Genomic DNA, 23,908 nt, shown 5'->3' with positions numbered 1-23,908 from the left:
GTCAAAGAAACAAAGATATAAAGAAGAAATATTCATCCAGACAGCTAGGAGGGGCAGAGTCGGGGCGGAGGACATTGTGCGGTGGTGGCAGCAGCAGTGGCAGCTTCATGCTGGTGGAAAGCACAGTTACACATTTTAAAAAGTCAGGAGGGACACCCAGGGAGTGTCCCAGCACCAGGGAAAATGAAGCCTCATTGCTTCTTACTGTGCAAACCAGTGCGGGCTGGGGCGGAGGATAAAACTGCCAGTCTCTCAGCAGAGTCTGCTTGTTTAAAGGATCCCTATGGTCCTAGAACATCCGGAGACCCACCCACTCTGGGAACGACAGCCAGGGCAACAGTGAGAGGGGCACCAGTCCCATACAGAAGTGGGAGAAGTGCCTTGAAAAGGGGCAAGTGGCATTTTTCCCTCTCAGACCCCTCCACCAAAGGTAGCAGCACAATGTGGCGAAACAGGTTACCCTGTACCGATGAATCCCTAAGGCTCCACCCCTTACAACATACCCGGAGTGACAGCTTACCTAAGACACAGAGGCAAACGTAGAAGCCTTCCAAAATGAGGAGACAGAGAAGTATGACCCAAAAGAGGGAATGGATCAAAGTTCTAGTGGGATAACTAAGTGACAAGAAGATACCTAATCTAACAGATGAGGAGATAGTCAACCTAACAGATGCACAATTCAAAACACTGGTGATAAAGATGCTCACAGACTTGAGAGATATGCTTGAGTATGGCAAATGCATAAGAAAAGAAGTGAAGGCTATGCTAAGTAAAACGAAGGACAATCCACACAAAACAAATGGTGAAGGGAAGAAAACCAGTGTTCAAGTCAATGATTTCAAACATAAGGAAGAACAGTCAACCAGTACAGAATGAGAGAACATGAATTGAAAAAAATGAGGAGAGGCTTGGGAACCTCTGGGACAACTTTAAACATGCCAACATCTGAATCATGGGGACGCCAGAAGGAAAAGAGAAAGAGCAAGAAATTGAAAACTTATGTGAAAAAATAATGGAGGAAAACTTCCCAAATTTGGTGAAGGAAATAGACATACAAGTCCAGGAAGCACGAAGAGTTCCGGGCGAACTGGACCAAGAGGGGACCACACTGAGACACATCATAATTAAAATGCCAAAGTTGAAAGATAAAGCGACTATCCTAAAAGCAGCAAAAGAGAAGCAGAGAGTTGCCTACAAAGGGGTGCCTGTAAGACTATCAGCTGATTTCTCAAAAGACACTTTGCAGGCAAGAAGGGACTGGCAAGAAGTATTCAATGTGATGAAAAGCAAGGACCTACAGCCAAGATTACTCCATCTAGAAAAGCTCTAATTTAGAATGGAAGGGCAGATGCAGTGCTTCCCAGACAAGGTAAAGCTAAAAGAGTTTATCGTCATGAAGCCATTATTACATAAATTGTCAAAGGGACTTACTTAAGAAAAAGAAGATCAAGACTATGAACACTAAAATGACAACAAACTCACAACTATCAACAACTGAATCTAAAAATTAAAAACAAAAACAAACTAAGCAAACCAGAAGAGGAACAAAATCATAGGTATGGGGACTATTTGGAGTTATCATCTGGGAGGGGGAAGGGAGAGTAATGGAGAGATGGTGCAGGGTTTAAGAAGCATAATCGGTTGTTACATAATAGACAGGGGGAAGTTTAGAATAATATGGGAAAGGGTGAAGCCAAAAAGCTTATATGCACAACCCATGGACATGAACTAAGTGGGGGTGGGATTGCTGGAGGGAAGGAGGGTACTGGGCAGAGGGGAATAAAGGGGAAAAAAATGAACTACTGTAACAACATAATCAATAAAATATACTTAAAAAAAGAAAATATAAATGGCTTATTTCAGAGACCTATAACAAATATTTCAAAAATTTATATGGAACCAAAAAAGACCCTGAATAGCCTCAGCAATCTTGAAAAAGAAGAACACAGGAGTCACAATATTGGATATCAAACTATACTACCAGTCCACTGTAATCAAAACCACCTCGTACTGACATGAGAACAGACATATAGACTAATGGAACAGAATAGAGAGCCCAGAAATACATGCAGCTCTATATGGACAACTAATATTTGACAAAGGGGGGAGGAACATAAAGTAGAATGAAAATAGCCTCTTCAACAAATGGTGCTGGGAAAACTGTACAGGGACATACAAAAAAATGAAACTAGACTACCAACTTACACCATACACCAGAATAAACTCAAGATGGATAACAGATTGAACTGTAAGCCCTGACACTGGAAAACTCCTAGAGGACTATGCACTCCTATGTTCATAGCAGCACTATTCACAATAGCCAAGTGCTGGAAACAGCCTAAGTACCCATCTGTAGATGAGTGTATTAGAACACTGTGGTACATTTACACAATGGAGTACTATGTAGCAGAAAGAAAGAAGGAACTTCCACCATTTGCAACAACATGGATGGAACTTGAGAGTATTATGCTTAGCGAAATAAGCCAGGCAGGAAAAGACAAATACCATATGATATCACCTAATATAGGAAACTAAGGAACATCACAAATAAATGGGTAAAATAAAACAATAGTCATGTAAAGAAGGAGCAGACTGACGGTGACCAGTGGGTAGTGGGGAAGGGCAAAGAGGAGAAAGAAGGAAAAGGGTCCAGTCAAGGCACTAGTATGAATGACCCATGGACATGGACAACGGGGTGGGAATTAACTGTGGGAGAAGGGATGAGTGGGGTGGGGAGGAGTAATTGGGGGAAAAGTGGGACAACGGTAATAGAAAAACAATAAATAATTTTTTAATCTGAAAAAGAAATGAGAAAAACAATTTCTTTTGCAATTGCCACCAAAATAATAAAATGCCTAGGAATAAACTTAACAAAGGGTGAAGAAGTCCTATATACTTAAAATTATAAAACATTATTAAAAGAGATTAAAAAAAGACAATGAAATGGAAAGATATTCTGTGTTCATGGATTGGGAGAATCAGCATAGTTTAAAGGGCCATATTACCCAAAGCAATATACATATTTAATGCAATCTCCATCAATATCCTAATGTCATTTTTTAAAAAAAGAACCAGAACAACAACAACAAAAAAGTCATCAGCTTTGCATGGAACCACAAAAGATCCCAGATAGCCAAAGCAATTCTCAGAAAAAAGAACAAAGCTGGAGGTATCACACTGCCTGACTTAAAATTATGCTTTAGAGTTATAATAATCAAAACAGCATGGTATTGGCAGAAAAAATCCACACAGACCAATGGAACAGAATTCAGAGCCTAGAAATAAAACCATAAGTATATGGGCAGATAATCTTCAACAAAAGAGACAAAAAACACAATGCAGAAAAGAAAGCCTCTGATAAACGGCGCTGGGAAAATTGAAAAATCACATGCAGAAGAATGAAACTAGATTACAGTTTGTTCTCATATACAAAAATTAATTCAAAATGGATCAAAGACCTATGTATAACAATTGAAATAATAAATTACAGAGAAGAAAACATAGGCACTAAACTTACGAACTTTGGTCGTGGAGAAAATTTTATGAATTTGACCTCAAAGGCAAGGGAAGTGAAGGCAAACATAAATGGAGTATATCAAACTAAACAGCTTCTGAACAGAATAAGAAATTGACAACAAAACTAAAAGGCAACCTTCATCAATTCAGAAATATTTGCAAACAACAGCTCTAACGAAGGGTTAATATCTAAAGTATATTAAGAACTCATAAAACTCAATCCCAAATGAATAAACAGTCCAATTAGAAATTGGGCAGAGAACCTGCCTGAACAGATACCTCTTCCAAGAAGACATACAAACAGCCAATATATATGTGAAAAAATACTCAATATCACTAGCTATTAGGAAAATGCAAATCAAAACTACCATGAGATACCACCTCACATCTGTTAGAATGGCTATTATCAACCAGACAGGTAATAACAAGTGTTGTAGAGTTTGTGGAGAAAAGGGAACCCTTATTCACTAATGGTGGAAATGTAGACTTATACAGCTACTATGAAAGACAGTCTGGTGGTTCCTCAAAAAACTAAGAATAGAGTTACCATATGACCCAGGAAGCTCTCCTGGGTATGTACCCGAAAAACTCGAGGACATGTTTTGCAAAGATATATGCACTTCTATGTTCATTGCAGCGTTATTCACAGTGGCCAAGACACGGAGACAACCAAAGTGTCCTGTGACCAAGGATTGGATAAAGATGTGGTACATATATACAATGGAATACTACTCACCATAAGAAAAGGAGAAATACTGCCATTTGCAACAACATGGATGAACCTTGAGAATTTATGCTAAGTGAAATAAGTCAATCTGAAAAATTTAAGAAACATGTTATTTCACTCATATGTGGGATATAAAACTGATACTCGTGGGCACAGCAGTGTGGTGGTTGCCAGAGAGAAGGAGGTGGGTGGTAGAGTGGGGTAGAGAGGACCTAATATATGGTGATGGAAGATAGCTTGACTTTGTGTGGTGGGCATACAGAGCAATATACAGATCTGATATCATAGAAATGCACACTTGAAACCTTCATGATCTTATTAACCAATTTAACCCCTATAATTTAATTAAGAATTTTAAAAATGGGCAAAGATTTGAACAGACATTTCATTAAATAGATATATAGTTGGGTGATATAGAAGTTACAGAATTAGAAAATGGTGACGATTGCACAACTTCGTAAACATACTAAAAGTTACTGAACTATGCACCTAAAAGGGTAACCTTTATGGTATGCAAATTATATATCAATGAAAAAGAAATGGCACTTTATCTCTATGTTCTTTTTCATCATACTCCAGTCTAATCATGAGAAGAACATCAGGAAAAAAAAGTCGAGGAACATTCTACAAAATACATGACCAGTACTCTTCAAAATTGTCAAGGTTACTGTAAACAAGGAAAGTCTAGGAAACTGTCACAGCCAAAAAGAACCAAGGAGACATGATAACTAAATATAAAGTGTACCTTGCAAGATATACTGGATCAGCAAAAGAACATTAGGTTAAAACTAAGGAAATCTGAATAAGTTGTAAACTTAATATATCAACATTGGTTCACTAATTGTACCACATGTGCCAAACTACTGTAAGGTGTTAAAAGCAGGGAAAATTGGCTGTGGGACATATGGGTCCTCTTTGTACTATTTTCACATTTTTTTGTAAATCTAAATATAGTCCAAAATTTAAAAGCATATTAAAATGTGTTTAAAAAGTATTGGGGGAAGTGGATGAACTCCTTTAGTTTTTAGTTCAAGTAAAATGAAAAATGTAACACATAAAAATAAAATCATAATATGAAGAAAGCCAAAAATTCAATCATATAAATGGGCAAAAAACTTGTATAAACACTTCACCAAAGAGGATATATAGATCACGACAAAGTATATGAAAAGATGCTCAGCATCATTAGTCATTAAGGGAATGAAAATTAAAACCATAATGAGATACCATTGCATACCTATTCAGGTGGCATGGGTACAAAACTGATAATACTAAACAACCACTGGTGAGGATTTGGAACAATTGGAACTTGTATACATTGCTGATAGGAATACAAAATGGTATAGCCAGTCTGGAAAACAGTCTAGCACTTTCTTATAAATTAAAATATACACTTACCATATGACCCAATAATTCCACTTCTAGGTATTTACTGTGGAGAAATTAAAAAATTGATGTTCACTATAAAACCAGTACATGGCTTTTTAAAGACATGTATTATTTTATTGTTGTTCAATTACATTTGTCCCAATTTTCTCCCCATTTATCTCTCATGTCTCACCCAACCCCCACTCCCAAGGGGAAAAGTCTAGTCAAGGAACAAGTATAAAGGAGCCATGGACATGGACAACAGGGTGGGGATTGACTGTACATGAATGTTTGTAGTAGATTCTGTTATAATCACCAAACAACACAAGTCCTTAAAGTGGCTAAATGGATAAATAAACAATGGAATCCATACAACTGAATACTATTCAGCAATAAAACAGGACAAACTATTGGTATATGCAACAATTTGGTTAATTCTCAAAGGTTTTATGCTGATTAAAAGAAAACAGCCTCTAAAAGTTACATACTTCATGATTCCATTCATATTACATTCAAGAAAAGACAAAACTATAATGACAGAACAGAACAGTAGATATGAGTGTTTGTGGCAGTGTGATTTTGTGGCCAAACCAAATTAATAATATGTGTATTTTGTATAGAAGACTACACAAATCTGAATTATATTTAATATACTATATTAGTTATATAATTTAAGCTGTAATTTTGTAGTCAAACCAAAATACAGATGGAAAATACATTAAAAGATGTTCAACATAGTCATTTAGATGATACAAATTAAAATCACAGTGAAATACCATTTTGAACACACTAGGATGCTTAAAATTGAAAGGACTGACAATACCAAATTTTAGTGAGAATTCACAGCAAGAGGAAATCTCACACACTGCCAGTATAAACGTAAACTACTTTGGAAAATTGTTTGGCAATTCGTTAAAAAGTTAAACATATACTTATCATATGATCTAGGCAGTCGACCTCTTTAGGTGCCGGCTTGTTCCTACAACTTTGTTCAAGCCCCCATTTGCATATCATCTGGGTCAGGCATATATTTCTACTAATCTTTCAGGAAATTGCAGTTTTAAAATACTATAATTCAGATTTGTGTAAACTTCTATACACAAAATACGTAGTCTGTAGTCTAGTCTATTGGATATTAGTGGAAAACCAGCAGTCTCTGACAAACTGTTATTTCCCAACCTTTCCTGGATCTTCTTCAACATTGAAGCATCTAGTTTAGACTATTTCAGTTGCATGTAAACTAAAACAAATTAACTTAAATAATAAAAATAATTTATTGCGTCTTAAAACCAAAAGTCAGGTTTCAAGTGAGACTTAATTTAACAGCTCATTGATATCACTAGTGTCTTTTCATCTTTATTTCTTGCCTTCACTGATGCCCACTTCATTTGTGACTGATTATCTATGTGATAACAAATTTATTTCTGAAGGCTCGGCTTCTTCATTCGCATCCAGAAAGAAGTGGGCATCTCCAGACAGTTTTCACCAAGTACCAAGGAAGTTTCTTATCCATAAGCCCCTAGCAACCATGTATTGGTCTCCTTAGACCAAATTAGCTTAATAGGAAATTAGGATCCAGACATAAATGTGGGAGTGCAATCATTTTCCCCTAAAGATCATGGTCTCTATTGGGGAAGAAGAAATGGCTACATAAATGAAAATCGGGATACTGTTACCAAACGGATAGGGGAATGGAGGTTAGGTGGCTATACACAACAAATGTCCACTATAATTAAGAAAAATACAGATGAGATTTCATGGTCATGTTTTTTCCATATGTACTCATCCTTCAACATCTATCAAACTTTAACAGGCCAGCTTGTTTTGTGGCTGCCACATTACTCCTTTGCCCAGTCGTTTTTTCCCTTTGAAGGATTAAAAGAGATCACACACCTTTTTTTTCACTAGATATTTAATCATTTACAGTAGTCTCCATAGACACCTCAGTTGCTCTAGGTTTCTTCTTCTTACTGAATTAGGACTTAAAAATTTTCCTTCTTTTCTTTTCATATCATGTGCACCATTGGAGGGACCAAGAAATCTGTCCCTATGTGGAAAAGTAGTTTTAGCGACATCCCTCTCAGGATAGCACCTGACAGTTTGAGGTGAATGTAATTTTCCCTTTCAATTGCTCCCCTTTTTGACTGTATTTAAACAATATCTCCAGTCTTAAACTCGAAGCAGATACCCTTTCCCCCACACTCTAAGTAGGAAGAAGTATACAGCAATCTCCTCCTTATATGAGGCGAATACGATCCCAAGTGAATGTCTGAAACTGCAGATAGTACCAAACCTTATATAAACTGTTATTTTCCTATACATACATACATTTTTACTTAAAGGAAGCATTTTATAAGTCCATTTGACCTAGATTGTTGTTCAGTGCCACAATATCCTGGTTGATACTTTCATTGGAAGATCTATTCATTTTTGACAGTGGTGTCTTATAATCCCCTAATGTAACTGTGTTTCTGTCTATATATTTCTTTTTTTCTTTTTTTTTTATAATGTTTTTTATTGATTATATTGTTACAACAGTTCCAATTTTCTCCCCCCTGTTCCCCTCCACCCAGCACCCCCCTCCCCAGCAATCTGTCTATATATTTCTTGAAGTCATCCAAGATTTTACTTGTGCATTTGGGTGCTCCTATGTTGCATGCATATATGTTTAAAATAGTTATATCTTCTTGATGAAATCTTCCCTTAAGTATTATGAATTTCCTTTTCTGTCTCTTTTTATGGACCTGGTTTGAAGTTTATTTAGTCTGATATAAGCATTGCTATCCCGTATTTTTTTTTTCATGTCCATTTGCTTTGAATATATTTTCCATGCCTTCAATTTCAGTCTGCATAGATCTTCTGTTCTGAGGTGGATCTCTTGTAGACAGCATTATATGAAGGTCATGTTTTTTAAAATTTATTCAACTACCCTATGTCTTTTGTTTGGAGCATTTAATCTATTTAGCTTTAAGGTTATTATTGATAGGTACTTATTCATTGTGATTTTTCCCCTTTGTACCTGTGTTCCTCTCTCTCTTTTTCTTTATCTTCTAAAGCAGTCCCTTTCGCATCTATTGCAATGCTGATTTGGTAGAGATGTATTCTTTTAGCCCTTTTCTGGGGGGGCGGGGGAGTCTGGGAAACTCCTTATTTCACCTTCCATTTATATATATATATATATATATATATATATATATATATATATATATATATATATATATGTGTGTGTGTGTGTGTGTGTGTGTATATATATATATATATTTTTTATTATTATGTTGTTACACTTGTCCCATTTCTTTTCCCTTTACTCCCCTCTTCCCAGTACCCCCCTTCCCTCCAGCAATCCCATCCCCCTTAGATCATGTCCATGGGTCATGCATATAAGTTCTTTGGCTTCACCCTCTCCTATATTATTCTTAACTTTCCCCTGTCTAATTTGTACCAACCAATTATGCTTCTTAGTCCCCGCACCATTTTCCCATTTCTCCCCTTTCCTTCTCCCAGCTGATAACCCTCCAAATGATCCCCATACCTATGATTCTGTTCCTGTTTTGGTTGTTCGTTTAGTTTGCTTTGTTTTTATTTTTTACATTCAGTTGTTGATAGATGTGAGCTTGTTGCCATTTTAATGTTCATAGTGTTGATCTTTTTCTTAACTAAGTCCCTTAAACATTTCATATAATAATGGCTTGGTCATGATGAACTCCTTTTGATTTGCCTTTTCTGGGAAGCACTTTATCTGCCCTTTCATTCTAAATGATAGCTTTGCTGGATAGAGTAGTCTTGGTTGTATGTCCTTTATTTTCATCACATTGAATACTTCTTGCCAGTCCCTTCTTGCCTGCAAAGTTTATTTTGAGAAATCAGCTGATAGTCTTACAGGCACCCTTTTGTAGGTAACTCTGCTTTTCTCTTGCTGCTTTTAGGATTATCTCTTTATCTTGAACCTTTGGCATTTTAATGATGATGTGTCTTGGTGTGGTCCTCTTAGGGTCTAGCTTCTTTGGGATTCTCTGTGCTTCCTGGACTTGTGTGTCTATTTCCTTCACCAAATTTGGGACGTTTTCCTTCATTATCTTTTCACATAAGCTTTCTATTTCTTGCTCTTCCTCTTCTCCTGACACCTCTCTGATTCAGATGTTGGCATGTTTAAAGTTCTCCCAGAGCTTCATAAGCCTCTCCTCATTTCTTTCAATTCTTGTTTCCTCATTCTGTACTGGTTGGCTGTTTTTTTCTTCCTTATGTCTAAATCATTGATTTGAACCCTGATTTCCTTCCCTTCACCATCAGTTTTGTGTGGATTTTCCTTCGTTTCATTTAGCACAGCCTTCACTTCTTCCCTTATGCATCTGCCATACTTAAGTATATATGTCAAGTCTGTGAGCATCTTTATCACCAGTGTTTTGAACTCTACATCTGTTAGGTTGGCTAACTCCTCATCACTTAGTTCTCCCACTGGAACCTTGATCTGTTCCCTCCTTTGAGCCATACTTCTCTGTCTCCTTATCTTGACAAGCTCCTGTGTTTGTTTGCCTCTCAGTCTTAGGTAGAGCTGTCACACCTGTTATGTTGTAAGAGGCACAGCCTTAGGGATTCGTCAGTACAGGGTGACCCGTTTCACCAAGTTGTGGTGCTGTGGGGAGTGGAGGGGTCTGAGAGGAAACAATGCTGCTTGCTCAACACTCACCCCTTTTCTAGACATTTTTCCCACTTCCCTATGGGACTGGTGCCTCTCTAGCTGTTGCCATGACTGTCGTTCCCAGAGTGGGTGGGTTTGCAGATATTCTAGGGCCATGGGAACCCTTTAAACAAGCAGACTCTGCTGAGAGTCTGGCAGTTTCTTCTGCTGGCCCAACCCCCATTGGTTTGCACAGTCAGAAGCAATGAGGCTTTATTTTCCGCAGCACTGGAACTGTGAACTCTTCAGTCTGGTCTGGTGCTGGGAGTGCTCCCCAGGTAGTCCTCTCGACTTTTTGAAAATGGTTGACTGTACTTTCCACTGGCCTGCCACTGCTGCCACCATTGCTGCCACCACCATGCATCCTCTCCGCCCCAGCTCTGCCCCTCCTACCAATCTGGATGAGTAGTTCTTTACATTTTTGTTTGTGGACTTCCATGCAGCTCAATTTCTGGAACTTCTGGTTGTCTCTAGTTTTGAGGTAGTTGTATTCCTTCTTAGTTGTGGAGGAAGATGCAATGTATCTATTTAGGCCTCTATTTTGGCTGGAAGTTCCTCACCTCCCATTTTAAATGAGAGCCTTTCTGTGAATAGTAGTCTTGGTTGCAGGCCTTTGCTTTTCATTACTTGGGATATTTTTTTCCAATCCCTTCTTGCTTTTAGTGTTTCTCTTGAAAAACCATCTGCTAGCCTTATTAGAGCTCCCTTGCTGCCTTTAAGATTTTCTTTGTTTTGAATTTTGACATTTTAATTATGATGTCTTAGGGTGGGCCTGTTTGGATTTATCTTGCTTGGGACCCTCTGTGCTTCCTGGACTTGCATGACTTTTTTTTTTTTTTTTTTCACCAAGTTAAATCAATTTTCTGTCATTACTTTTTCAAACAGGTTTTATATCCCTTGTTCCTCTTCTTCTGCTTCTGGTGTCCCTGTTAAATGGATATTATTGTTTCATGTTGTCCTGCATTCCTCTTAACCCCTCTTCATTATTTTCAGTCTTTTTTCATTTTGTTGCTCTGCCTGGGAATGTTTCTCTACCTTGTCCTCCAGCTGGCTGATTTGATCCTCTGCTTCATTTACCCTCCTTTTGATTCTTTGCACTGTGTTCTTTATTTCAGATATTGTACTTTTCATTTGCTCCTGGCTCTTATTGATGTTTTCTAAGTCCTTTTTCAAACTGGTGTGGTTAGCAGTAAGTTTCTTGAGTTTCCCTGGATTTCTTTGTAGTTCTCACTGAGCTCCTTGAGTGTCCTTATAACCATTATTTTGAACTCGATATCTGATATTTCACTTGTCTCAATTTTGTTTAGCAATTTTTCTGGGGATTCCTCCTTTCCTTTCAATTGGGAGTTGTCTCCCTCTTTGAGTGACTCTTCTTGTTTCTGCATATTAGATTTGCCTGCTCTGCCTCCCTGTCTTCATGTTGTGACCTTCTGTTAGGAGACCTGTGGGACTCAGTGGTGCAGGCCCTTTCAGTTCCTGAACTTGATGCTCTTGGGCTGTCTTTTATGCCACTTATGTTGGCTCTCTGGTTGTAACTGGGTTTTGGTGTTGTTGGGTTGTTCTTTGGTGAGTCCTTCCCTCTGGCTGACTGAATGAGTTACTTCACCCACCATGTTTTGTCTGCTCTTGTACAGGTGTTGCCAGTACAAAACCATACAGCCCAGTAAGGAAACTCACACCCGCAAAAATAACCCCCACCCACAAGCACACTAACAATAGCAATAAGCCAATATTAAAGGTGTGAAGATTAAGACTACTATAAGAAAGAAAAAACAAATATGAGATGACTAATTGAAAGAAAAGTGATTTTGCCAGGGTAGAGGAAGGAGGAGTAATAGACAAGGCAAAGAGAGAAATAAAGTAAAATTTACATCATAAGTAAAAAGCTGAGGAGTGAAGGTGGAACAGAGTAGAAGGGAGGCATATAGTATTAGGTTTAAACCTAAACTTAAAAAATATACATGTTTATATGTAGTGAGAGAAAAAGAAAAAAACACCAAAATATTATATATAAAAAATGATAGGGACCTAACTGGAGAAAAACATCCACCACAGCATATCACCAACAATAAACTAATAATTATGTAGGTGGACTGGAAATAAGAGGAAAAAAAGAAAAGCTTAAGAGACATCTACAGGAAAGAGAAGTTATTTTGAGAGGATAGAGGGAAAAGGAATGCTGAGAGGAATAAAAACCACGCTGACAGGAAAAATTAACAACATTTAAAAGAAAAAATAGAAAGGGCAGGAGGAAGGCAAAGTGGAGTAGGAGAGTGGGACAGTAAAATTTGAGATTTGAGGAGGAAGGAACATAAAATGAAATGAGAAGAGCCTCTTCAACAAATGGTGCTGGGAGAACTGGACAGGGACGTGCAAAAAAATGAAACTAGACCACCAACTTACACCACACACGAGAATAAACTGAAGATGGATCAAAGCCATGACACCATAAAAAGGCCTAGATAAAAACATAGGCAGGAAAATTTCAGATATCCCATGTAACAATATTTTCACGGATGTATCTCCTAAGGCAAGAGAAATAAAGGAAAAAATAAACAAATGGGACTACATCAAAGTAAAGAGTTTCTGCTCAGCAAAAGAAAACATCAGCAAGATGAAAAGGAAACCAACCATATGGGAAAACATATTTGCCAATGTTATCTCAGACAAGGGACTGATCTCCAAAATATATAAAGAGCTTATACAACTCAACATCAAGAAAACAAACAACCCAATTAAAAAATGGGCAAAGAACCTGAACAAACACTTCTCCGAAGATGACATACAGAAGGTCCATAGGCACATGAAAAAATGCTCAACATCACTAGCCATCAGAGATGCAAATAAAAACCTCAATGAGATACCACTTTACACCTGTCAGAATGGCCATCATAAACAAATCAACAAACAAGTACTGGCGAGGATGTGGAGAAACGGGAACCCTACTCCACTGTTGGTGGGAATGCAGACTACTGCAGCCACTATGGAAAACAGTATGGAATTACCTCCAAAAACTAAAAATGGAACTGCCATTTGAACCAACAACTCCACTGCTAGGATTGTACCTGAAAAATCTTAAAACCCTAATTCAAAAGAACTTATGCACCCCTATGTTCATAGCAGCACTGTTTACAATAGCTAAGTGCTGGAAACAGCCTAAGTGCCCATCTGTAGATGAGTGGATCAAAAAACTGGTACATTTACACAATGGAATACTATGCAGCAGAGAGAAAGAAGGAACTCCTGCCATTTGCGACAACGTGGATGGAACTAGAGAGAATTACGCTTAGTGAAATAAGCCAGGCAAAGAAAGAAAAATACCATATGATATCACCTAATACAGGAAACTAAAGAACAACATAAGCAAATGAACTAAATAGAACAAGGTGCAGAATAACAGTCAATAGCGGGGAGTGGGGAGGGAGAGAAGGGTGATAAATAAGGGAAGGGTTTAGTCAAGGAATGTGTATAAATGACTCATGGACATGGACAACGGGGAGGGATATGATTGTTGGAGAAGGGATGGGCTGGGTGGGGGTAGCAATGGGGTAAAAATGGGACAATTGTAATTGAAAAACCAAAAAAAAATTTTTTTTTAAAATTGAGATTTGAAATACAAAAATAGTGACAATCTAGAAATAATATTGAAGAAATGGAACAACCACCACCTATCCACAACGAATGAGCAAAAATTGATAAAGGTGGCTAGAGAGTAAGGGAATTTTAAGAATGGGAAAAAGAACACGAAATAACTAATGATAATCACTAATGACTTTGAGAGGCTGTAGTGGGTTGAAATAATGAGTGCAGAACAGAATAACTCATAGCAAGGGAGAAAATAGAATTTAAATTAAAAAATACGAAGAGGTAAAATGGAATAAGAGAAGGGAAAAGTAATATATGAGATTTGCAATGAACTATAACATAAAAGCTGTTGACATATTAGGCCCAAAATTGAAGGGCAAGATATTAATGTTAAAAAGCTATGCAAGAGAGAAGATAGTGCCTTGATGAGACTATCTCTATTCTCTCTGTTCTGCTGTGTATAGTAGATCAGGGTCCAAGGAATTGTGTAGCTCCTGGTGTCTCGGGAAGGACCGTTTTGACTTTTTCTTCTTTCCCCTGCAGAAATGTTCCCAGAAGGAAGGTCCTGAGCCAGACTCGCTGATCTGCAGAGCCTGAGATCCCACAGGTGAGGGTTGGGGTCATGTGTCTGTTAGAGGAATCTAGTTGGCTTCAGCAAATCTCAGGCATCCAGCTCCTGTCTCCAAGTACTCAGCTTGCTGCTCTCTCACTGGAGATCAGCCAAACTCTGAACAGCTGTCTGCTCAGGAGTCACACTGGGTTGGGTCCTACTGGTTCTGTAGTCTGTTGATATTTTTAATGGTAAGTTTGTGTGTGATTGTGTATATAGGATGATTTTAACTGACAATTTCTGCTGACCTGTGGGCAGAAAATAAGGAAAAATAGCCAAGTGTCTTTAAGTCTTCAATAGTAATACGAAGACCACTGAATAGAAACACCACATTATGGAAATGATGTCGAGGGACTTTTTCTTTCCTCCATTAAAAATTACATTTATTTGAAAATTCACATACAGTAAAATTAGTCCTTTTTGGTGTACAATTATAGAAGTTTTGACAAATGCATACACTCAGGTAACTAAATCAAGATACAGAAAATTGTTATTAAAACAAATTCCTGTGCTACCATTTTGTCATCAGTTTCCCATTTTTAATCTCTGACACCCACTGATTTGTTCTGTTCCTTAGTTTCTTTTTTCAGAATATCATATAAATGGAATCAAGCTGTAAGTAGCATTTTGAGTTTGGCTTCTTAGCAAAATGCATTGCAGATTTATTCAAGTTGTTGCATATGTCATTGTTCATAGTTTTTATTGCTGAGTAGAATTCCATTGTATGGATATACCAGTTTATCTATGCACCAGTTGAAGGTCGCCCTTTTAATTTTCCTCTATTGTTGGAAGTCGTAGGTCTAGTAAAGGGCAGATGTGAGGTTTTCCACTTAGCAGGAAGAAATGCCTTCTGAAAAGTGTAGAAGTATACCCCTGGGTAACATGTGCAAGAGGTTATAACAGGACAATTTCTTGTTCCTTAAACTATATTTAAAATTGGAGACTTAATCCTAAGTGAACAGTATACAAAATAGGAGTTTGTCCTGAGTATAGTTAGGTGATATCCTCAGAGCAGCCCTGACAAATATTCTGGGAGCCGTTATTGGCAGAGTATTAAAAAAAAAAACTTTTTAAATGAAAGAAAATGCTGAACAAAGTAAAAAAATAAAAAAAAATCACCTCAAACTACACCACTTTAAAAATTTCAGCCAATCCAGTGCTACCTCTAAAAGGTTTACAATTTGGTATGTGTATTTCCCAGGTTTTTTCAATTGTGTTTTTAGAAATATATACACATATACTATGTATATGTATATACAAATGCTTTTTGTTTACAAAATGTATTCATATATCACAGCTGATCTTTGAACAATGATGGAGTTAGGTACATCATCTTACAGTTAGAAATACACAAGTAACTTCTGACTCTCCAAAAACCTAGTTGTCCCTCAGTATTCAAGAAAGATTGGTTCTAGCACCCTGAAATACTAAAATCCATAAATTCTCACTAAAATAAAATCCATGGATACTCAAGTTCTGTATATAGAATTGTGTAAATCAATGCATAGTCATCCTTCTGCTTCCACAGACTCCCAACCACAGATCAAAACATTACAGGTATTTATTGGAAAAAAAATTCATGTATAAATGGACCTGCATAGTTGAAACCCTTGCTGTTTAAGGATCAGCTGTACATATTTCTTGTCTTTTAACTTAATATAAAATCCTGGACATCAAACAGTTCAGAATGTATTCATACATATATATCCCATTATTTTAATGGGTATATAGTATTCTACTAAATTTATATTCCATAATTTATTGATCCATTCTCCTACTGATGGCCATTTGGGTTGTATTCAATTTTTTGTGACTGAGATATAATTCACACACTATAAAATTTACCAAAGTTGCTTGTAGAATAATCAGAGTTGTAGAATCATAAACACATCAATTTTAGAAGATTTTCATCAACCTCTAAAGAAATCTCATATTCTTCAGGTATTACCCTAAGTTCTAAGCAATCACTAACCCACTTTCTGTCTCTGTATATGCCAATTCTAGATACTTCATATAAATGGAATCGTATAACATATAATATTTTGTGACTGCCATTTCATTTACCATGTTTTCAGGTTTTTTCCCACATTGAAGTGTATATCAGAAGAGTTCCCTCTTCTTACTTTTTGGAATCTTGTTAAGAATCTATTAATTCTTCTTTAATGTTTACTAGAATTCACCTGAGAAGCCATTTGAGCCTGAAATTTTCTTTGTGGGTACTTTAAAAATTACTAATTAACCTCTTGCTACAAGTCTTCCCAGATTTTTTTCATTGGTTTCAGTAGTTTGTGTATATTTCTTAGCATATAATTATTCAGTGTTTCTTCATTATTCTTTTTATTTCTATAAGGTAGGTAGTAATGTCCCTCCACCATTTCCAAGTCTAATAATTTGGGTTTTTATTTTTTCTTGGTCAATCTAGCAAAAGGTTTGTCACTTTTGTTGAGCTTTTTATTGACGCAATTTTGGTTTCATTGGCATTACTGTTTTTCTATTCACATCATTTATTAAAATTTTTCTTCCTTCTGCTTGCTCTCGGTTTAGCCTGCTCCTTTTTTCTAGTGTCTTAAGGTATAAAGTGAGGTTATTGATATGTGATCTTTTAAAAAATATAGGTATTTGGATTTATAATTTGCTAAGTATTGCTTTAGGTACATCCCGCAAGTCTTGGTATGTTGTATCTTCATTTTCATTCACCTAAAAAGATTTCCTAATTTCCCTTGTGATATCTTCTTTAACCCAATGGTTATTTAAAATTGTGTTTAATTCACATTTGTGAATTTCCCAGCTTTCTGTAACTGATTTCTAGTTTCATTCCATGTGATCAGAGAACAGTTTGCATGATTTCAGTCCACTTAAATTTGAGGTTTTATGGTATATCCTGAAGATATATCATGTGCACTAGAGATTATGTATTCTGCTCTTGCTGGGTAAAATGTTCTATAAATTTTTTAGGTCTACATGATTTGTAGCATTTTTCAAGACCTTTAATTCCTTATCTTCTGTCTAGTCATACTATTATTGATAACAGGGTATTAAATTCCCCAACTTTTATTGTAGATTGCATATTTCTCCCTTTAGTTTAGTTTTTGATTCATGCATTTTGCTGCTTTGTTGTTAAGAGCATATATATTTATTTTTCTATGTTTCTGACGTATTCTTTTATCATTATAAGATGTCACTCTCTATCTCTATTGACAGTCTTTGTTTTAGTCATTTTGTCTGATATTATTAGTATGGTCACTCCAACTTTCCTATAGTTCCATTTGTATATTTCTATTTTTTTTACATTTAATCTGCTTGTATCTTTGAATTTAAAGTATGACCGATAGCATAGGAGTAAATCCTGTTTTTTCCCTTCAGTCTACCTCTGCCCTTTGATTGCATTGTTTAATCCATTCATACGCATTGTTATTACTCATATAGGTGTATTTAAGACTGCTATTTCACTGTTTGTTTTCTATGTCTGAAGCTTTTGTTTTTGTTTCTCCATTTCTCCTTTTGTATTGCTTTATGTTGAAAATTTTCTAACACAACACTTAAATTTATTTAATAATATTTTCAGTTGTTTTCTTAGTGGTTTCTCTAAGGTTTTACACGCACATCTTAACTTAATTGGCTTCAAATATATCCTAATTCCAATGAGATATAAAAACCTTATTTCTATATAAACCTATTCACTTCTCTATTTCTTTACATTATTGTTATATATATTTCTAAACGTTATATACCCAACAATGCATTGTTATAATTTAACATAATTTTGTCTTAAAGAAGGCGAGAGAAGAGCAAGTATATATTTATATCATTTTAATATTAACCTTATTTCGCATTTTTTGTTTTCTTCAATTGTTTCAGTGGATTTGAGTTACCACCTGGAGTCACTTAAAGTTTTGCTTTCACCTGCCTTTTTCCTGTTATTGGCAAATATATTAGTTTCATGTTATGGGCCCCAAAGTGCAACTGTATATACACTGTTCTATAAAACTGATTTTAAATCAATTAAAATTTAAAAATGCATTTAGACTGACTTATAATTAAATAATTAACTTTCCCCATGCTACATTTTTATAGGTATAGATTCACGTTACTGAGGTCACTTGCTTTTCACCTGAAGAGCTTCCTTTAATATTTCCTGTAAAGCAGGTGTGCCAGTAACAAATTCTCCCAGGTTTTGATTATGTGGGAATGTATTTAATCTTCATTTTCAAATATAAGTTTCACTGGATGTAAGGTTTTATATATATATTTTTTCTTTCTGTGAGCACTTTGAATATGTTATCCCACTGCCATCTCCATTGTTTCTGATGAGGCATCAGCTATTAATCTTATTTGGGCTCTGTTGAGAGCAATGGTTCATTTTTCTCCTGTTGCTTCCAAACTTTGTCTTTGTTTTCGCATTTTTATTATAATGTGGGGTTATTCTTGTTTACCCTTCTTGAGGTTCACTGAAATTCTTGGATGAGTAGATAATGTTTCTCATCAAATTTTGGATGTTTACAGCCATTATTTATTCAAAATTTTTTTCTGCTTTCTTTCTCTTCTCTTTTTTCTGGTACTCCCATTACAAGTTTGTTGGAGTGCTTAACCCTGCAGAGTTTGTGGCTGATCTGAGACACAAACAAACTTTTCTCAAATATTGTTACATATATCGGGTGCCTAGGTTCAAGGTCATGGCCAGCTGCCTCTTTGTATATGACTAATGTTAAGTCATAACGTTTAAGCTATCAGTTTCGTTATGTGTTTCATAAGATGTGTTAGGTAATATGCATCCAAAATGAGGCACTTATCAAAATATTTTTGCAAGTACTGTGAAAAGTATTTATGCCTTGAACATAGCAATATTGTTTGCAATGACTGTTACAAATGTTTTGTAAAGCCAACTGTTGAAGATTCTGATTAATGTTAGACTTTTTTTGTTGTATTTTTAGCCATATCCATGTTTTTGTTATTTGAAAAAGAAAAATTACTGTTTTTATATTTCTTTAATGTCTATATTATAACTGAAAATAAAAATATTTTTATTATGTAAATATAATAAATGCAAACCTGTTTTTAATTTTTCCCCCCACATTTCAGCACATACTAGTAATGAATGTATCTCTCAGATACACAAGACCTACACTGTAATTTCTCTGACCACGACCTCCACAGGGTTAATGGTCCTATAGTCTTTTTCGTTTTTTCCTTTTTCTTTTCCTTTCTGCTCTTTAATCTGGATAATATCATCTCAATTAATTCTCACAACCCAACAAGGTAAGTAGTATTATTTTTCTCACTTAATAGATGAGAAAGCTGAGGTTCAGATTAAGTGACTTGCCAATGTCATGGAGTGATAAGTGTGACTGTGAAGTTCAAACACAGGTCTGAGTCCAAAATTTGTACTATCTTCTCTACCATATTGTCTTTCTATTCTCCAACTATAAATAAACAACTGGGGTATTTGGGACTGGATGCCTCTCATCTAGAGAACTCTTTCTTCCCATCTTACCTTTAGTATTATTTTGCTAGTTTGTTCCTCTTCTTAAATGCATATACCTAATACCTAACATATATTAGATGCTTATCTGATGCTTATTGCTTTGAAGTCAATGATTACTCAATGGTAGCTAGGTATAAATGGCCAGGAGAACATCAATATTTAGATCTAGATGCTTTCATTAGAAAAATATATGGCTTTTTGAAAGCATTGATAACTTAATGGGAGGTATTCACTAAATATGTGTACTGACTTATGAAATTACTATTACTGCTGATAGTTCTCATTTAACAGCACTTTTAACATTTAGGCCTGGGGTCCTGGTGATTTATTTACTACATGAATACAATTGAGGAAAAATGGGCTCTAATAAATAAATATTTCAAATGTTGAAATATTTAGGAGTCTTGGAAAGAATGTTATCTCAAGGGACAAGTATTTAAGACCACAGATAAACTATAAATATTTTGTTAACTCCTTGGAAATAATCCTTATAATTTATCCCAAGAAAATGATACTCTTTGTACTCTACGCTTCAGACTCAGCATCTTGTCTCTCATATAGAGTATTTGATTATAGAAAATGTTTTCTATCAATTCTTCCCCAAAGCTAAAGGGATTATCTTAATTAGATTTTTCTCTTCTTCAGTTTCTCTTCTTCAATTCCAAAAAAAAAAGAAATGCTATCTATATAGAAATCCTACATCCAAGATTCTGATGCAAGAAAGATCTCCTGGAACTCACAATCTATATATCTAGCTACCACTAATTTCTGTAGTGCTTTCTGTAGCAGATGATATGAGAGAAGCCTCCTGGAGCTCTGACTGTTGCTTTTTGTTCTTTCCAAATTCTATCACCAATATTTTCCCATGTAGTTTATATCCATTTACTAGATGAAATGCTTGCCATGCTATCGCTTTACCTAAAAAAAAAAAAAAAAAAAAGAAAGAAAAGAAAGAAAGAAAAAAGGAAGAGAACAATTTACACAGGGTTTAATAATTCCATTCCATTCCAAGTTTAGTTTATGTGCATTTTTTTCTGGCCTTGGAGTTAAATGTAGGGTATAAGGCCATATAGCTATTCGGTTTTATTATCTTTTCCATAATCTCAAATTCATTTAACTCAGCAAGATTAAACTAATGGCTAAAATAATGACAAGAAAAACTTAAAATGAGTGTTTGAGAGTGCCTCCTAATTTAAAGATATAGGTAAAGAAACAAGAATATAGACAGTATGCTAAAGAAGGTTAAGCTATAACTATGAATACACAAGTCTCTATCTTAGATAACAGGTTACAGGTATTGTGATAATAAAATCATTTTCAAAATGAGCAACACAAATAAAAGAGGTTATCATGGTATTAAGGACATTTTGTTCCTTTTCTCTTTTGACAGGAGAGTGATTTTGGAAGCTGTCATTGGGATAAATGAGTGTAATACTTAATCCTCATAAGCGTATGAAAACTTGAGATGTGAGAACACATAGTGTATAGTAGACATATGCAACTTATGGGTCTCAGAGCCTTGATGTGGGAAATCAGAAAGGAGTGGAATTATTGCCCAGAGTTTGTGAAATCAAAAGTACACAATCTATCTATCTTTAGATTAAACCAGTTTATGTCACAATTTATGTATGTACTACAAATTTTCAAATGTGTATAGCTGCTATTATGATTAGTAAAACAGCTATCCATTTTAAAGTACTTAGTTTATAAAGCCTTTTTATTATATATATATTTTTTTCAAATAAAGGATCATATTAGGTGGGGTCCATGAAATATTTTTTTAAGTTTAAAAAGAATCCTCACACTTAAAAATGCTAAAAACCACTAGTGTAGATTATCCACAAACCTCCAATAAGACAGGAAAGATGGTACAAGACCATATGAAAAGAGTGGAGTTCGGGACTGCTCAAGTGTAAATCATTTGTCTATACATAGATTACTAGGTTATTTATAAGTGATGATAGCTTAGGAATAATGAAAAGTATAACTCATAACCAGCCTCCACCGAAAAAAGAAAAAAAAGATAGTATTGTCTGTCAGAGAAATCAAAATTCCTATACAGTTATTATTGCTCCCTTTGGATTACGATACTGAAATCATGTATTAAGATGCAAACAATAGTTATAAGAATATATCATCATCTACTAATTATGAATTATTAGTGAACTAGCATATTAGCTTGCAGTCTCTTATTCCTAAAGGAATAGGACATTAGGCAAGTGTAAGTGTTCTGATCAGAATACCAGTATATTAATAAGTAATATAATTATAATTGGAACTACAAATACTACTGTGAGCAAAAGTAAAGTAAAAAATTTAAAGGTGAAGTAAACTTTCATAAAGAGAAAAGAAAGTGCCCAAGTTGAGGAAAATTGAGGACAATCGAGTAAGGTGGTCATGCACAATCAATAGTGGAGAGGAAGCACAGAAGTGAGGATAGAGGAACACTGAATTCATATTTTGCCTATTTCTCTTCCCCTCTTCCCATGTGCTTATTTAAGCATGTGCTTTTCATGTGTTGAAGAGAAATCAAAGGACTGTATCTAAATTAGAAAGGGTATAAGTAGGCTCTAATGCTGATGCTACAACTGAGTAATTATGCAGATAAAGCTACTTACTAGGAAAGGTGATAAAAGCTTGTCCCCTCATTCGTCCAGTCATCATTCGGAATTGAATTGGAAGTCCTTTTTTAACCTGGAACCGAGCGAACAATGAGACAAGATCTCTTTCGGTCACCCGAGGACTAAGGTTCTTCAGGTATAACACCTAATATAAACCAAAGATGAAGAGAAATATCACATGAGGGACATAAAGCAACTTCATTGGGGTTAGAATTCATTCACTTCAAATAAAGATGGTGGATTGAACACATGTGTTTAATTTCACTTCCTCCATAAAACTCAAAAACTGTAGGATTAAAAAAAAAAACCATCTACAAGGTCAAGAAGAACAAGGAAAAGAAGCAATAGCAACAATATCCTGGAAGCAGTGAGGAAAGCAGGGAACCAATCCAATCTATATCTAAGAATTCTAAAACAGTTCAGAAATTGATAGATTCAGGTATCTCCGGAAATAGATGTAAGGGGATAAGGTTAAGACAAGGTGGGTAGATTGAAAAATGTTTAAAAACCAGCTAGACCTTAAAATATCCTCCTCTACAATATGCTACTGGGTAAAAGACCACTCCAAATCCTGGTGGATATTGGAGGTTCATTCTTTGAATATAGGGAATGCCAAACACAGTTGAAGGTGTAAATACTGTTTCTGAAAGCAAGAAAATTAAGATAAATAATGCATACTGAATGCTGAGGATACCCCCAGACAGTTTCCCCCACTGGGCTCCTACAGTGCTGGTAGTACCCTCCCAAGCAAGAGTTTGTAAGTATCTTCTCTGAAAAGTTCCCAGTAATGATTATAAGGATACTCGATGGCATGACAAGATATAGAAAAAATAATAAAGAAGATCAATTATAAACAAAGAATTCAATATCTGAAATAACTAATACACTGGAAGGAATACATAGTAGGTTAGATGAAGCAGAGGACTGAATCAGTGAGTTGAAAGACAAGGTAGAAAGAAACACCTAAGTAGAGAACATACATACATAAACAGAATTTTGTAAAAATTAGAAGAGTTTAAGAAACATATGGGACAACATGGAGCATAACAACATACACATCATGAGAATACCAGAAGGAGAAGAGAACAAGCAAGGGATCAAGAGCTTATTTAAAGAAATAATGACCATTTTAATAACATGGCAAAGGAAAAAGACAGATGAATCTAAGAAGCATAGTCCCAAACAAGATGTACCCAAAGAGGCCCACATCAAGACACATCATAGTAAAAATGAAAGCTTAAAGAAAGGAGAGAATCTAAAAAGGTACAAGAGAAAAGCAGTTACTTACCTACAAGGAAGCTCCAATTAGGCTGTCATCTTA

The 23,908-nt window shown here is 35.6% G+C and overlaps 1 protein-coding gene across 3 annotated transcripts in view; it reads right to left on the bottom strand.

Moving 5' to 3' along the window:
* The window catches only part of RBM41 (RNA binding motif protein 41), a 155,676-nt gene that overhangs the window by 42,465 nt on the left and 89,303 nt on the right, over positions 1–23,908 (bottom strand). For 2 of the 3 annotated variants that reach the window (XM_090264831.1, XM_090264832.1), the window contains 2 exons: positions 22,585–22,732; positions 19,587–20,884 (listed from right to left, as the gene is read on the bottom strand). In XM_090264831.1, the coding sequence (XP_090120957.1) occupies positions 20,718–20,884; positions 22,585–22,732 (315 nt within the window). In that variant the 3' untranslated portion in view covers positions 19,587–20,717. Of the gene's footprint in view, positions 1–5,641; positions 5,676–19,586; positions 20,885–22,584; positions 22,733–23,908 lie in introns of those variants that run through there. The other variant, XM_090264830.1, reaches the window with a different exon arrangement.

The sequence above is a fragment of the Furipterus horrens genome, unplaced genomic scaffold (genome assembly GCF_987537825.1).
Source record: "Furipterus horrens unplaced genomic scaffold, mFurHor1.1.pri manual_scaffold_17, whole genome shotgun sequence".
Taxonomy (NCBI): Eukaryota; Metazoa; Chordata; class Mammalia; order Chiroptera; family Furipteridae; genus Furipterus; species Furipterus horrens.
Note: the sequence above shows the minus strand (reverse complement) of the source record. Positions and strands in the feature narration are given on the sequence as shown.